The sequence below is a fragment of the Heptranchias perlo genome, chromosome 14, assembly GCF_035084215.1.
Source record: "Heptranchias perlo isolate sHepPer1 chromosome 14, sHepPer1.hap1, whole genome shotgun sequence".
Classification (NCBI taxonomy): domain Eukaryota; kingdom Metazoa; phylum Chordata; class Chondrichthyes; order Hexanchiformes; family Hexanchidae; genus Heptranchias; species Heptranchias perlo.
Window position 1 is genome coordinate 69,712,134 of NC_090338.1, and position 17,613 is coordinate 69,729,746.

The 17,613-nt window shown below is 44.0% G+C and overlaps 1 protein-coding gene across 3 annotated transcripts in view; it reads left to right on the forward strand.

Moving 5' to 3' along the window:
• Window positions 1-17,613, forward strand: part of LOC137332601 (eukaryotic peptide chain release factor subunit 1) — a 43,344-nt gene that overhangs the window by 3,753 nt on the left and 21,978 nt on the right. For all 3 annotated transcript variants that reach the window (XM_067996555.1, XM_067996554.1, XM_067996553.1), the window contains one exon: window positions 16,316-16,491. In XM_067996555.1, the coding sequence (XP_067852656.1) occupies window positions 16,316-16,491 (176 nt within the window). The remainder of the gene's footprint in view (window positions 1-16,315; window positions 16,492-17,613) is intronic.

Genomic DNA, 17,613 nt, shown 5'->3' on the forward strand with positions numbered 1-17,613 from the left:
TCAGCCCTATCCCCATCTCAGCAGAGTAGGTAACCTACTCCTGTGTCTCTGCTGTGACATCCATCAGGTGTGAGAGAGCAGCATAGTGATTTCTTATACTCTTCTGGCCCTTCTCTTTTCCTTCTCCCAAAACAAGGTGTTAGCCCTGGTTCAGTTATAGCGTGCTCGCCTCTTGAGTCAGAAGGTTGAGAGTTCAAGTCCCACTCTGGGGTCTGGAGCACATGATCTCGGTTGACACTTCAGTACTGCACTATAGGAGGTGCCGTCTTTCGGATGAGACGTTAAACCGAGGCCCTATCTGCCTCCTCAGGTGATTGTAAAAGATCCTATGGCACTATTGGAAGAAGAGCTAGGGAATTTCCATGAACTCCCGGTATCCTGGCCAATATTTATCCCTCAAAAAACATCACTTTTTAAAAAAAAAACAGATGGTGTCTGGTGTCTCTTTGCTGTTTGTGGAACTTTGTGCTCAAGTTGGCTGCTGCGTTTCCTTATAACGGTAACTACAATTCAAAAACTGCTTAATTGGCTGTGAAGCGCTTTGGGACGTCACAAAGGGCGCTATATAAATGCAAGTTTTTTCTGTGGCCAGGAAGTGGACTTGCCACTCAGTGGCACAGCAAATATGGGGCACGTGAGGTAGAGGAGTACAACCATGGCCCTGTATCATTTAACCTGTTTGTGCGGTGATTTGGGGTTCCATAGTCGTTTGGTGCTACATCATTATATTTCATTCACAGGTATGAAGCTCTGGATTTTGCAGCCTTAGCTGAGGCTTGCTAAAATTAGTAGCTGAAGCTGTGGCTGATCTCATCGGGTTAGCTTTTTCCTGTTGCCCAGACTGAGTGAGCAGCCATGTGACTTGTATGAAGAATGATGTTTACAGCACCCCAGCAAGATCTCCTTTGAATTGTTCACACTGCCGCAGAAAACGTAGTTGAATCGGACCCAGGAAACCCCGTCCAATCCTAAATGCATTAGATCTCCGGTACAAGAACTTCCAAAATAATGTTCTAATGGACTGAACTCTTGCCCCCAGCCACTTCTGCTGTAGATTTACCTGCACTTGTCCCCGAGCAATGGGTGAGGCCGCACTGAGCATAGCGTCAATCCTTTAGTTGGCAGCAGTGAGAATGAGATAAGCCCATTCATGTTCCCCAGGCTTCTGGGAGTTGCCCCATCAGTCACCGCTACTCCTGGAAAGAGTGAGGTCATTGCTTGATAAGAGCTTTCCTCTCTGACCGTTTGGTTCTCGGCCTCCTGAGATCACCTCTGCTTGCATGTGGGTTTTTATCCATGTTGCTTTGGTAATTGAATTGCTGGAGGATAACCTGATGATTTACCCACCCCCAGTTCTTTTTTAGCTCCCTTTGAAGGAACTTGCTGATATTGCCTTGTTTCCTCCCCCTCCCTCATAGTGCTCCTCACTAATACAGTTTTGCGACACGGGTCGGATCTATTTTGATCTTTTGTCTCATTGGGTGGATGGGGATGCAATTTGCAATGTATATTTTTCCCTTCATTTTTTTTCCTCACTCAGTGGCAAATCCTTGTGTAAGCCTAGACCATGAATGTCAGCAAGCTATTCGACCACGAAGGAACGGTCACAGCCAGGACATAACCTTTCCCCTGCCCGATGCACTTTTCTGTAGAGTTATATGTAGTTGAGGACTTGGGTGCTGGTATAAACCCCACGTCCTGTGAGAATACTTTTCATGAATTAAATAGGAACGGTATTTAAGGAGGCACCCATGTGTGCAGTGACCCATGGTTCTCGAACATGAAATTGTGTTATGGCAACATGGGTGGGCTAAACAAAGTCTGTTGTGACTAGGATTTTTAATAAGTGAGGAAGAGTGGAGCAGGGAACACAGGAGCCGCAACATCTCACAGCTGTGTTCTGAGGTTGACATTGTAATCAACTGGTGAATGGCTGTTGTTTCGGCTTCAGGTTTTGGTGAGGGAGCACGTTTTCCTCTTGTCCATCCCAACATTTCTCAGTGTATTTATGGACGACTGTCTTTTTCCTGGAGGCGATTCTCAAATCGTTGGGTGTGGAGCCATTAAAGGAGCAGTATGGGATAAATGTACAAGATCCACCTTTTCACCCAAAATCCTGGTGAAGTAAATCCCTCGACGTTTCAAATGTCCATGAGATTGCAGTGTCTAAACCTGAGTGTGCTTCTCCATTGCTTGGGTGAAACATTCGACCAGCATTCTTTTGCCATTTTGCTTCCACTTGTGTGCTTCTGAAAATGAATTACAGCAAATTTCTGTGCTTAAGCTTTATGAAGTTCATGTCTGGAGTGCTTGCTTTTGGCTTAAGGAATTAATTTGTTTTATTGTGCAGCCTGGTCACGCCTTCAGCAGATCAGACTATTGAGTACATCAGAGCCGAGCCCCATTTTGTCCACACAAATGCACTTTACAGCAGGGGTCACCGGATCGTTATTAGGAAAGAAAGATGAAGCAAGAACTTACATTTATATAGGAGCAAGAATCCTGACTGATTACAGCACAGAAGGAGGCCACTTGGCCTTTCGTGCCGGCTGTTTGAAAGAGCTATCCAATTAGTCCCACTCACCTCTTTCCCCATAGCCCTGCAATTTTTCCCTTTTCAATTATATATCCAATTCCCTTTTGAAAGTTACTATTGAATCTGCCACTCTTTCAGGCAGTGCATTCCAGGTTATAACAAGCCATTGTGTAAGAAAAAATTCTCCTCATCTCTGGTTCTTTTGCCAGTTACCTTGAATCTGGATCCTCTGGTTAACAAACCTCCTGTCAGTGGAAACAGTTTGTCCTTATTTACTCTGTCAAACCATTCATGATTTTGAACATCTATTAAATCTCCCCTTACTTTGCTTGCCCTGCCTTATCTGGGACCAGTTGTAGCACCCAGCTGGGTGAGATTAGCCAGTACAGCGCAGACTGGAGATAAGATTTGGGATCTCCTTCGTTCTTAAGGCTCAGTACTACACCAAGGGATTCACTTACCCTCTCAGCCACACGGGTGCCTCTGCCATATTCATATTCATATAAAAGAAAAAGTAGATATTGAGAATAACTGACTGCAAAGCCTTTGAACGTTGGCTTGCTCAGTTGGTAACGTGCTTGCCCTAGATCAGAAGCTCGTGGGTTCAAATTCCTCTCCAGGATTTGAGCACACAATCTAGGCTGATACTTCACTGCAGTGTCGAGGGAGTGCTTCACTGTTGGAGGTGCCGTCTTATGATTAGACACTAAATTGGGGCTCTGTCTGCCTGTTTCTGTGGACATTAAAGAACCCATGCCACTCTGAATGGGTTGTTATAACCCGGTGTCCTGGCCAAAATTCCTCCCTCATCCAATACTCCCAAAAAATACTGAGCTGAAAGTGCCATGTTCAATTGGTCATTCACCTCCTGGCTGTTTGTGGGATCTTGTGTACAGATTGGCTGCTGCATTTGCTTATATAACAGTGGCTGCACTTCAAAAACAATTCTTTGACCATGGAACATTTTGGGATGATTTCAGAACGTGAAAGGTGCTATATAAATACAAGTCTTCGCCTGTGATGGTTTATATAATACACACAGGTGGAATTCCATTCTTGGTGTGTTTTATTTTGCCAGCAGCAGATGTTGAGCTTGCAGGCTTCATGTAGTCTAATTCTTTGATTTGAATGACAGTGGTATAGGAATTCACTTCACGGGATTTTGAATGGGTACAATATACTGTGTGTGCATTGTAAGGCTGTGAAATTGAATTACTGCCTACAGCTTAAATCCACTTGTTCTTTATCTCGAAGTTTAAAAGTCCGTGTGTCTGATCCTTGGTGAGTGCAGTTTGAATCGTCATGCAATATTGGCGGTAACGTAATTTGGTTGAGAGATAATCTTGCTGAAAATGCAACGAAACCCATCCGTTGTGCTCCATCTGCCTGTTAAAGACTGTGAGGTATTTTTGCCTACTTTTCTCTCCTCTTCTGAGCGTACTGACTCCTGCTTGAGGTGCAAATCCATGATCAGTGCAGCTCTCTTGTATCTTGCACAAATGGCTGTTCTTCATGCAAGGGTATTCAACTGTGGAGGCGGACATTTTGACATTTGCACTTGCAGGTTGTCCCGAGTACACATTTGTAGTGTCCCGGCTGAGATCAGTTTAGCACAGACTAGGCAAGGAGCCGGGGTCCTTCTGGTCTGTGTGGCTCAGTGTTAGCCAGGCCATGTCTGAGGCACGATTGTAACCTTGGAGTCTGTTTCAAAGTGGTAATATGCATCTTGGTTCGGATGCCGTTAATGAGCGGCACCGGAATCTTTGTTACTGCCTCATACCATGCATCATTCTGTACACTTAATTCTAACATAAAAACCCTGATCCTTTAACTATCAGAACCTATTTTTTTTTATTCGTTCATGGGATGTGGGTGTCGCTGGTGAGGCCAGCCTTTACTGCCTACCCCTAATTGCGCTTGAGAAGGTGGTGGTGAGCCGCCTTCTTGAACCGCTGCAGTCTGTGTGGTGAAGGTTCTCCCACAGTGCTGTTAGGAAGGGATTTCCAGGATTTTGACCCAGTGATGATGAAGGAACGGCGATATATTTCAATATTGAGATAGTGTGTAACTTGGAGGGGACCGTGCAGGTGGTGATGTTCCCATGTGCCTGCTGCCCTTGTCCTTCTAGGTGGTAGAGGTCGCGGGTTTGGGAGGTGCTGTCGAAGAAGCCTTGGCAAGTTGCTGCAGTGCATCCTGTAGATGGTACACACTGCAGCCATGGTGCGCCAGTGGTGAAGGGAGTGAATGTTCACGGTGGTGGATGGGGTGCCAATCAAGTGGGCTGCTTTGTCCTGGATGGTGTCAAGCTTCTTGAGTGTTGTTGGAGCTGCACTCATCCAGGCAAGTGGAGAGTATTCCATCACACCCCTGACTTGTGCCTTGTAGATGGTGGAAAGGCTTTGGGGAGTCAGGAGGTGAGTCACTCACCGCAGAACACCCAGCCTCTGACCTGCTCTTGTTGCCACAGTATTTATGTGGCTGGTCCAGTTAAGTTTCTGGTCAATGGTGACCCCGAGGATGTTGATGGGCGATTCGGTGATGATAATGCGGTTGAATGTTAAGGGGAGGTGGTCATTGCCTGGCACTTGTCTGGCGCGAATGTTACTTGCCGCTTATCAGCCCAAGCCTGTATGTTGTCCAGGTCTTGCTGCATGCGGGCATGGACTGCTTCATTATCTGAGGGGTTGCGAATGGAACTGAATACTGTGCAATCATCAGCGAACACCCTCATTTCTGACCTTATGATGGAGGGAAAGTTATTAATGAAGCAGCTGAAGATGGTTGGGCCTAAAACAACCACTACCATCTTCCATTGTGCTAGGTATGACTCCAGCCACTGGAGAGCTTTCCCCGTGATTCCCATTGACTTCAATTTTACTAGGGCTCCTTGGTGCCGCACTCGATCAGATGCTGCCTTGATGTCAAAGGGCAGTCACTCTCACCTCACCTCTGGAATTCAGCTCTTTTGTCCATGTTTGGACCAAGGCTGTAATGAGGTCTGGAGCCGAGTGGTCCTGGCGGAACCCAAACTGAGCATCGGTGAGCAGGTCACTGGTGAGTAAGTGCCGCTTGATAGCACTGTCGACGGCACCTTCCATCACTGATGATTGAGAGTAGACTGATGGGGTGGTAATTGGCTGGATTGGATTTGTCCTGCTTTTTGTGGACAGGACGTACCTGGGCAATTTTCCACATTGTTGGGTAGATGCCAGTGTTGTAGCTGTATTGGAACATCTTGGCTAGAGGCGTGGCTAGTTCTGGAGCACAAGTTTTCAGCACTACAGCCGGGATGTTGTCAGGGCCTTTGCCGTATCCAGTGCACTCAGCTGTTTCTTGATATCACGTGGAGTGAATCGAATTGGCTGAAGACTGGTTTCTGTGATGGTGGGGCTATAAGGAAGAAGCCGAGATGGATCATCCACTCTGCACTTCTGGCTGAAGGTGGTTGCAAACGCTTCAGCCTTGTCTTTTGCACTCACGTGCTGGACTCTGCCATCATTGAGGATGAGGATGGGGATGTTCATGGAGCCGCCTCCTCTTGTTAGTTGTTTATTTGTCCACCACCATTCACGACTGGATGTGGCGGGACTGCAGAGCTTTGATCTGATCTTTTGGTTGTGGAATCGCTTAGCTCTGTCTGTAGCATGTTGCTTCCGCTGTTTAACATGCATGTGTTGTAGCATCACCAGGTAGGCACCTCATTTTTAGCACGGTGGTAGTGCCACACAACATGTTGGATGGTGTCCTCGGTGTGAAGACGGGACTTTGTCTCCACAAGGACTGTGCGGTGGTCACTCCTACTAATACTGTCATGGACAGATGCATCTGTGACAGGTAGATTGGTGAGGACGAGGTCAAGTGGTTTTTCTCTCGTGTTGGTTCGCTCACCACCTGCCGCAGGCCCAGTCTGGCATCTGTGTCCTTCAGGACTCAGCCAGCTCAGTCAGTAGTGGTGCTACCGAGCCACTCTTGGTGATGGACATTGAAGTTCCCCACCCAGAGTACATTCTTTGCCCTTGCTACCCTCAGTGCTTCCTCCAAAGTGGTGCTCAACGTGGAGGAAGACTGTTTCATCGTTTGTCTTGCCGGTGGGACAGGACGTACCCAGGGATGGTGATTGAAGAGTCTGGGACGTTGGCTTAAAGGTATGATTCTATGATTCTGGCTATGTCAGGCTGTTGCTTGACTAGTCTGTGGGGCAGCTCTCCCAATTTTGGCACAATCCCCAGATAATAGTGAGGAGGACTTTGCAGGGTCGACTGGGTTTGGTTTGCCTTTGTCGTGTCTGGTGCCTAGTGGTTCGATGCCAGGTGGTCCGTCCGGTTTTATTCTTATTGTGACTTTCCGTGGCGAGATTGTACAACTGAGCGGTTTGCTAGGGCATTTCAGAGGGCGATTAAGAAACAACAACATTGCTGTGGGTCTGGAGTCATGTCGGCCAGACTGGGTCAGGACTGCAGGTTTCCTTCCCTTAAAGGACATTAGTGAACCAGATGGGTTTTTATAACAATCCGGTATTTTCATGGCCACCATTACTGGTTTTTTTATTCCAGGTTTTATTTAATTGAATTTAAATTCCCCAGCTTCTGTGGCGGGATTTGAACTCATGACTCCGAATTAGTCCAGTCCTCTGGATTACTAGTCCACTATAACCACTATGCTACCGTACCCTGGTGATATCTGATGAGATGTACATCCTCTGATTTCCTCACCCCCCCCCCCCCCCCTCTTATTGCATTCTAATCCTTCTAGCAATAATCACAGGAACTGCAGGTTTTTATTTCCCCCTCAACGTTTCTCTCCTCTACTCCTGTGACTGAATTATTTAGATATGGTTTGACACCACCCACCAATGCAGTCTTGTAGTTTAATGCTGCTTAATTCAAATTTTTAAAATGTGGAATTCCCACTTTGCTTTATTTATGTTGCTTAATTCAAATGATTGTACAATTTTTAAAAAAAAAATTTGGTGGGGGTAACCTGTACCACCTCCCAAGTGGGTACTCCAAGCGAAAATCAATGGGCTATTCAAGCGAGGGATCCCCACAGCTGACTACCTTGTTCTCAATGGGTAAACATCCATACACTGGAATTGCATGGAGTCCGGTGGAATCGGGGGAGCCTGTGAAATTTGTTAAATAATTTTGGAGTGGTTTGCATTGATTTAAGGATCTCTGGCAGGACAGCAAGGGGGACAATATGGCACAGATCATGATTCAAACCTGGTAGTTTCCTGGACTTTGTGTATTTGCTAGCTCTTTCTGGTTCTCATTTGTGACTGGGCTTTCTTTATTTGAATTCTTATCACTTGTACTGATTTAACCTTCAATCCTAAAACTGGGGGAAAAAAATTGAAATGCTTATCACCTCTTAACCTGCTTTAGTAGTACTGAGAGCATTTTGTGTAAAACTATGACATGAAGTTGTTCTCCAGAGACAACATAAACGGGGAGTGATGTTCACAGACCATTGTTTCCTCCCCACCCCATTCATTAGATGTCGTGTGATGGACTTATGCACAAATTACCAGATGCCTCCAGCCAGCTGCTAGTAAAGCACAGAGCAGGAGTCGCCAAGTTTATTCAGTGGACTGGTACAATATGGTACTGGAAAAATCTACTTCACTGAGTTTAAATGTTGTGCAATCTGCTTGTGTAATCTTAATTTGTCATCTCAAACTGCTCGCACGGCTATTGTTGGACCAGTAACCACAAGCTTGTAAGGACAGGATCTAGTTCTACGGCTGGGTGTTTGCCACACTACAAAAAGTTTGCACATCTGCTGTTAACACTTTATTGAAACCCTTAATTGGCAGAAGGAAGGAAATTCTGACAGCGGGCCATTCAAACTTCAGCCATTTCGCGTTGCACTTCACTAAAATCCTACTAACGATACAGAACAGTAATGCAAGAAAGTACTGTGTGTTGAGGCATCTCACTGAGATTTCAAATTCATAGTACAACTGCGGAGGCTGTGCTTGCCTGTAATCCTAACTGGAGCTGTCTTGTGGAGAAGACTAAAGGATTAAGTTCCTATGCTTTCGGGGGTTACTATAGGTTTAGGTGATGTCAGCCCTCTGACGTGCCATCGCCCTTATACAAGGAATTGGAGGAAACCATTTAACAAAGAACCTCGCACTCTTGTTGGAGGTTGTGAAACCTCTTGTCTGGTCCCGCTGGGTGCCTCTGGAAGATGTTCTAGTTGAAAAGCTGGATGTCCCCCAATGGTGGCACTTGTGTCTGCTATTTGGGTGTGGCTGCAGCAGCGCATTCTTGCCATTGTTGGCCTGCATGAACCTTCCCTTGAAGTCAAGGAAGTTTGGGAAATTGCAAATGCAACTTATTGAAAATCTTGTGCTGCTACACCCAGTATAAGTGGGGAAAAGTTTGGCGCCGACTCAGTTACAGAATTGTGATATAAAAGGGTCCTCAAGAATGCTCTTGCGAGCTCGACTGCACCTGTTGAACAGATCTATTGCCTTTTTACTGTTCTCTGGTTCTTCAAAGATGCAAATGATGTCCCAAAATATATTGACTGCTTTCAAAATTGTGCAGTTTTGCAGGTTACTGTGGTCTACAGATGTGAACATTGGAATCCTAGTGTTGTGGCAGTCAGCAGATTGCTAAATGGTCAGTTGTTTTCATATCTCAATGGGATTTAATGAGATTTTGTTTTTTCTGATAAGCGGATGCGATGTAATAGGACCGGAGTAGAGTTATGACCTAGTGTAAAATGGAGCCTGTTGGAGACACCACACTATTATTGACGGCTGTTGTAGCACATAATTAAGGATGAATTGTTTTGCTGATGTACATCTTAAGCTGTGGCTGAACTATTTAGACACTAATAGCTGAGTACAGACATATTCAGGCTTGGGGAATTTGTGTGTATGGGTGCTGAGTCCCTTGTTGCAGATTGTTTTAAGTCACTATGCTCGTTAAAGCTAAATCATATTCAAACAGTTGGTTTTCAAAGTATATTCACTGAAGGTGTACTCGGCCTCATTTTAACTAGGTGAATCACCCCAAATCTATTCAAACCCAATGTATCCCCTTGGATCTATCCAATATTCCACTTTTTATTGGGGACTGGTTTTGTTTGTCTTAAGGGTGTCGTTTTCTGAAAGAAAGCGCAGGACAAGAAAGATATTGCAGTCCCTTGGTATCTGAAAGTAAAAAGACATTTTAGTGCCTCGGTTGGAGTCTGTCATTTTATATTATTTTCCAGTTGTCTTCTCCTGTTGCATTTTTTTTTAACCTCCCTGCAGAGGTTCTTTGGCTTATTGTGTCTCACTTTCAAGTGACTCGCGCTGGAAAGTACACTTCTCAATGTTGGAAGAGAACAGGATCTGGCTCAGCTGTGCTGCTCTCAATGTTTCATGGGTTCATATATGAAGAATAGCCACTTGGGTGAGTTATACTGGAGGCTGTGTGTGCCCATGGGACCAAGAGTTACTGCCTTCAGAATCCTGTGTTGCTGGAATCATTGGGTTTTCAGGCAAACAAGCTATATTAAGTATAGATTTCTAATCTTACTGGTGTTGGGAGGGTAAGCACTAGACAACTTAACTGTTGCTCTGTTTGTTGTGGGTATTGTTATATATACATTGAGTTTATAAAGCATAAAACACTGAAATACTCATCAGGGTCACTTTAGAAAGGCATTTTAAAAAAAAATTCAATATCTGGTCTTTGTCATTCAATCATTTGTTTGATTTAAGGCTCCATAGTGCCCATTTCCGTGCGCATTTGTATGACTCATCCAACCTGGGATTGACTGTTTTTCCTCTCCCCTCTCTTTCCACCCCCCCCCCCCCCCAAAAAATCTGAAGGCACTGATTCTTGCTGAGGTATGGGTGCATAGTTGCAGACAGCCTCCAGTATAACTCACATAAGAACATAAAAAATAGGAGCAGGAGTGGACCATCCAGCCCCTTGAGCCTGCTCAGCTGTTCAACAAGATCATGGCTGACCTACCGCAGCGCCATTTTCCTGCATTATCCCCATATTCAGCACAGGCACAGTCAAACTTTTCTCCAACTATTCTAAGTCCCTTTTCAAGTGTGCAGCTACTTTGAGAGCAAGGAGCTTTAATGTGCGGTTCCTCTTGTCAGTCGGTGGATGTACTTGGTTCTGCTCATTTACATAGGGTTTGGAGACCTGTTCCAAAAACTGGTTTATCAGCTGAATTGGTGATGGATCTGGGTAAGACTTCTGCAAGTGTTTTTCAAACGGTCCTTCATCCAACAGGAACTCAAACCAAATCGTCTGAGGCGGAGTACAGGGTCGGCTAGAGGTCATTGCCTCACGATCAGCTGCTTCTGCACTCATCCCTTGATGCCTTTAATATCTAGAAATCTATTGATCTCTGTTTTGAATGTACTCAGTGACTGGAATTCTCTACCCCAAAGGGCTGTGGAGGCTCAAAGATTCACCACTCTCTGGGTGAAGAAATTTCTCCTCATCTCAGTCCTAAATGGCCTACCCCTTATTCTGAGACTGCGACCCCTGGTTCTAGACTCCCCACCCAGGGGAAACATCCGCCCTGCATCTACACTGTCGAGCCCTGTAAGAATTTTGTATGTTTCAGTGAGACCACCTCTCATTCTTCTAAACCCTAGAGAATACAGGCCTAGTCTACTCAATCTCTCCTCATACGACAACCTCGCCATCCCAGGAATCAATCTGGTGCACCTTCGTGGCACTCCCTCTATGGCAAGTATATCCTTTCTTAGGTAAGGAGACCAAAATTGTACACAATACTCCAGGTGCGGTCTCACCAAGGCCCTGTATAATTGCAGTAAGACATCTTTACGTCTGTACTCAAATCCTCTTGTAATAAAGACCAACATACCATTTGCCTTCCTAATTGCTTGCTGCACCTGCGTGTTAGCTTTCAGTGACTCACTCAAGGACACCCAGGTCCCTTCGAACATCAACATTTCCCAATCTCTCACCATTTAAAAAAAAATACTCTCTATTTTTCCTACCAAAGTGGATAATTTCACATTTTTCCACATTATATTCCATCTGCCATGTTCTTGCCCACTCACTTAGCATGGCTATATCTCCTTGAAGTCTCTTTGCATCCTCCCCACAACTCACATTCCCACCTAATTTTGTGTCATCAGCAAACTTGGAAATATTACATTTGGTCCCCTCATCCAAATCATTGATATAGATTGTGAATAACTGGGGCCCAAGCACCGATTCCTATGGTACCCCACTAGTCACAGTCTGCCAACCTGAAAAAGACCCGTTTATTTTTACTCTCTGTTTTCTGTCTGTTAACCAATTCTCAATCCATGCCATTATATTACCCCCAATTCCTTGTGCTCTAACTTTGTTCACCAACCTCCTGTGTGGGACCTTACTGAAAGCCTTCTGAAAATCCAAATACACCACATCCACTGGTTCCCCCTTATCTATTCTACTAGTTACATCCTCAAAGAACTCCAATAGTTTAAAAAAAAATTCGTTCATGGGATGTGGGCGTCGCTGGCAAAGCCCGCATTTATTGCCCATCCCTAATTGCCCTTGAGAAGGTGGTGGTGAGCCGCTTTTTTGAACTGCTGCAGTCCGTGTGGTGAAAGTTTGTCAAACATGATTTCCCTTTCATAAATCCATGTTAACTGTGCCAAATCCTATTATTATTTTCTAAGTGTCCTGTTACCACATCCTTTATAATAGATTCTAGCATTTTCCCTACTACTGATGTCAGGCTAATAGGTCTGTAGTTCCCTGTTTTCTCTCTCCCTCCTTTCTTAAATAGTGGGGTTACATTTGCTACCCTCCAATCTTCAGGAACCGTTCCAGAATATATAGAATTTTGGAAGATGACAACCAATGCATCTACTATCTCTATCGTCACCTCTTCCAAAACCCTGGGATGTAGATCATCAAGTCCTTGGGATTTAATCGACTTTCAGTCCCATTAATTTCTCTCGTACTATTTTTTTTTTTACGAATACCAATTTCCTTCAGTTCCTCATTCTCGCCAGACTCTTGGTTCTCTATTTCTGGGAGATTTTTTGTATCTTCTTCCGTGAAGACAGACACACAGTATTTGTTTAATTTCTCTGCCATTTCCTTATTCCCTATTATAAATTCTCCCATATCTGTCTGTAAGGGACTCGCGTTTGCCTTCACCAGTCTTTTCCTTTTTACATACCTATAGAAGCTTTTACAGTCCATTTTTAGGTTTCTTACTAGTTTACTCTCATTTTATTTTCCCTTTATCAATTTCTTGGTCCTCCTTTGCTGAATTCTAAAATGCTCCCAATCCTCAGGCTTACTATTTTTTCTGGCAACTTTATATGCCTTTTCATTTGATTTAATACTATCTTTAATTTCTCATTAGCCACAGTTGGACCACTTTTCCTGTTGGATTTTTGTGCCTTAAAGGAATATATATTTGTTTCAAATTATGTATTAATTCTTTAAATGCTAGCCAATGCCTATCTACCGTCATACCTTTTAATGTAGTCCCCCAATCAACTATAGCCAACTTGCACCTCATACCTTTATAGTTTGTTTAGATTTAAGACCCTAATTTCGATTGAACTACATCACTTTCAAAGTTAATGAAGAATTCTATCATGTTATGGTCACTCTTCCCTAAGGGGCTCCATTACAACAAGATTATTAATTAACCTTTTCTCATTGCACAGTGCTAGATCTGAAATATCCTGTTCCTTAGTTGGTTCCTCAACATACTGATCTAGAAAACCATTCCAGGAATTTGTCCTCTACAGTATTAGTGCTAATTTGGTTTGTCCAATCTATATGTAGATTAAAGTCCTTCATGATTACTGTATTGCCCTTGTTACATCCATTTCTGATTCCCTGCTTTATACCATGCCCTACGTTGCCACTGTTTAGTGGCCTAGAAACAACTCCCACCAATGTTTTTTGCCCTTTGTTGTTTCTTAGCTTCACCCAAATTGATTCTACATCGTGATGAACTGAGCCAAGATCCTTTCTCACTATTGTACTGAGTGACTGCTCTTCATATGTGAACCTAGATAGTGAGTCAGTTATTCTTAAGTGTTGAAATGGTGTAGACTTCAGTCGCTAATTCTGGTAGTGCATTCCACAGCTTTGCCACCTTCGGTGTAAAAAAAATTTCTGCTGCTCTCTGTCCTAAATCTCTTACATTTAATCTTGTATCTATGTCCCCTGGTTCTAGATGTGTCTCAGCCACTGGGGGAAGTCTGTTTCTGTGTACTGTCTCATCCCATAATTATTTTGAACATCTCTGTCCAATCACCTCACAAGTTCCTCTGTTCTAATGAAAACAGCCCAATTTTTCAAGTCTGTCTTCATATTTGTATTTCCTCATACCAGGCAGTGTCCTATTGAATCTGCACTGAACCATCCCTATTGTCTCAACATCCTTCCCATAGCGTGGAGCCCATAACTGCACACAATACCCAAACTGTGGTCTTAAGGTCTCTTCCAACGTTGAGCTTTCCAGCAGAAATCACTGAATAGCTATGAAGAGTGGCTGTCTAATTGCAGTGCCTCAACTGCTACCCCTTGGCTGAAATCAGCTAACAATATATATTGGAGAATGAATCAGGGACTTTCTGCTCTGTTCATGACATCTTTGCCAATGGAGTCACTGAAGGGCTTTCATCATTAGTTTGAATTTTAAGGAATGCTGTACTCTGTTGCAGCTTCTGAGTGATTGTGTGTTCAGTTCAGTCTGTGACTCTTAAAATTTGAATTATGAGATTGCTGGCTTCCTGATTGGGGCAGGATTGTGGTGTCATGGTTGAGCTGTTGACCAAAGCTTCCTGACAGCACAACACTTGAGTGTGTGAGGGCTCTAGGATCTTTTAAAAGAACAACTGTGTGCTTTGTTTGTCTTCTGTGTTGCATTATGTACAGCTTACAAGGCAATTCCACGCAAAAGCGGGTACAGAACTGTAATTGAACTCTGAATCAGCTTGATGTGAAGAGTTCAGTTGTACAAGATTTTGTTTGAATGACTCGAGCTATTGTTAACAGGTGAATTTGCAAGCATGGAGAATTTTTATGGATTGTAAAATGTGAATGTTCCCTCTGCACTTTTAACTTTATTAAAAAAAAATGCAAACATCTTATTTGTAAAAGGAACCGAATTTAAAACATTTCCAGAATCCGTTGCAAATTCCCAAATAAGGTGGGTTGGTGGGAAAGTAATTTTTTTTTGCCAGTTTTCTCCCCATTCCCCAAAAGGTGCTGCTCATTCCGAGATAAAGTATCACTGTGTGGTAACGTAGGAACAGGAGTAGGCCATTCAGCCCCTTAAGCCTGTACACCACTCAGTTAGATTGTGGTTATGTTACTCGACTCCATTTACCTGCCTTTGATACTCTTACCTAACCAAAACCCATTAAATTCCGTCTTGAAAATTTCATTTTTCCCAGTGTCCACAGCCTTCTGGAGCAAAGTTTCTGATTTTCTCTGCCTTTTGTGTGAAGAAGTGCTTTCTGATTTCACTCCTGAATGGCCTAGCTCTAATTTTAAGGTTATGCCCTCTTTTTCTGGATTATCCCACCAGAGCAAATAGTTTCTCTGTATCTACCCTATCGAATCACTGGTTACCCTCTGACAACTTGTCCTCAGTAGCTGTTCTTTGTGTCAGTCTAGCCAGTGAGAGTTGGTAGACGATTCAGTTGTCATGGGCATCACAAATGACTGATCACTCAAAACCTACATGCGATTTGTGTGTCAATCTATTAAAAATCCTTAGTAAGACCACAGTTTGGACAGTACACTATGGGAAGGATGTTGACGCAATAAAGCGGATACAGAGCAGATTCACCTAGGATGCTGCTTGGTATGAGGATATGCAAATACGAAAACTCTGTAGAACTCCAATCTGCTTGATCGAATTTGGCGTTAGTGATAGGTGACAACAATCCTCAACACTGGATTCTCTTTCCAACCTCAAGATAAAAGGTCTGAACGAAAAGGAACCTCTTGACATGCCAATGAAGTTGCATCATAGAATCATACAGCACCGAAGGAGGCCATTCGGCCCATCATGCCTGTGCCTGCAGCTGTTTTACACAATAGGTTTCTGGTGCAGTAAATTTTGAATCTTTTAAAGGGGGAAGGCAAGTCTAGGATATCCCTCCCTGCTGGGCCGCTTCATGACATTAGTGGTGAGCAGCAATCAGCGGCTCTGCTGGAAACAGCTGGGGTCACAGTTTAAGGCCAGCTTGAGAGCTGGTGGTGAAGGCTGCCAGCTCTAGGGCAGGGTGTTGGCAGCTGGGAACTTTACAGCTGATCTGTGCAGTCATTTTTTTTCACTACAGAATGAGCGATTTAGAACGAATAAAAATTCCTCCCCCCCCCCCCCCCCCCCCCACACACACACACACCTTGTGTTCCCTTACAGCTTTCCATGTGTTAAAGTACGAGTGTCTGAGCTTTGTCTAATTGGGCCACTAGAGTATGTACCATGGAACCGTGGGGGACGGGAGGCACAAATAAAGTCTAAGTCTATGTTCTCATTAAATGTCACTGATGCCATCAGATCCAGATATTCTGTTATAGGATTTAACCACCAACAAGGCAACAGTGCTGAGAATAGCCCTTTCCAAACCCAGCCCACAGAATTCAAATATTACAAAATTGTCAATAAGAAATACAAGTGCAAATACTTGCTGGGTTCATTGCCAGGGCTCACAATCCACATTCGTGCCACGATGTAGTAGACTGGGCCCCCTCTCTTGTTAAAGAATGTTTCTGCCATTTCAGTATTACTCACAGCTTGTTGTTTCTTTAGGAATGGCACCAGTATGATTTCGCTCATCATTCCTCCCAAAGACCAGATCTCACGAGTAGCAAAGATGTTGGCGGATGAATTTGGCACTGCCTCAAACATCAAATCTCGAGTGAACCGTCTTTCTGTGCTGGGGGCCATTACGTCTGTGCAGCAGCGTCTTAAACTATACAACAAAGGTAGGTGTTTTCGGCGTTATCCAAAATTCTCCTCGGGGCTGGTGTGTTTTATGGTGGGCTGATTGACCCTACTGGTTACAGTGACCCTGTCAGTACCAGCAAATGCTTACAGTATGTGTTCACATGCCCAACCTATTCAATGGAAAATCCAAGTTAGTGAACACTATTCAACAAACCGATTGGGCTTCGAATGAACAGAGAGACTGAAGTAAATGATGAATAAAACCAATGAGGAAGCAATGTGAGATGAGAAGAAACGAGAAATGGTGAAAAGCAAATATTGAGAAGCTGAGACACTGATTGGTAGACGGTGCTGGAGAAAACCACAGAGGGCAAGTGAGGAATGAATTGTGGAGCCCAGAAAAATGGAAGGAAGGAAATGGGAGATGAGCTGAATCATGTATAAAAAGGGATGGGATGGAGTTAGGCAAAGAAAATGGACTCTGCTGTTTCCTGTTTTTATACCCAGAAGCTTACAATACTCATTTAAAAAAAAAAAAAAATCCTGGAGTGTTTGAGAAGACTTTTACTCCCGAGCTCCTGTCTTAAGCCCTTAATGTGATTTGTGCTTCTGATCAGTACGTTGCAAACTAAGCCCCATAGAGCAAGCCATGATACCACGGTGCCACTAGGATCTTATGGCAGTATGTGAGGTTTTAATCCAGGCACAGTCCAAGTGTGTTTTTCAAAACAAAAATTCAGTAAACATAATGAATGCATGACATTTTCATACTGTGTCCATTGAACAGGTATAAATGCCCAAAAGTACATTTGTGGATTCTGTCCTGTTAAAACTTGGATGCCTGCGGTGAACATTTTGAATACCCCACCAGCCTCCACGTTCAACGTATCATCGATCAATGTATTCAACTTATCATCCTCCACCATTTCCGCCACTTCTAGCAGGATCCCTCCCCTTTCAGCATTCCGAAGGGACCACTCCCTCCGCCACATCCCAGTCCATTCTTGCAACACCCGCTCTCCTCCCCAAGGCACCTTCCCGTGTGAGTGCAGGAGATGCAGCACCTGCCCCATCATCTCCCTTCCCACCATCCAGGGCCCCAAATACTCCTTCCGGGTGAAACAGCAATTTACTTGTCCTACTTTCAATTTAGTACACTG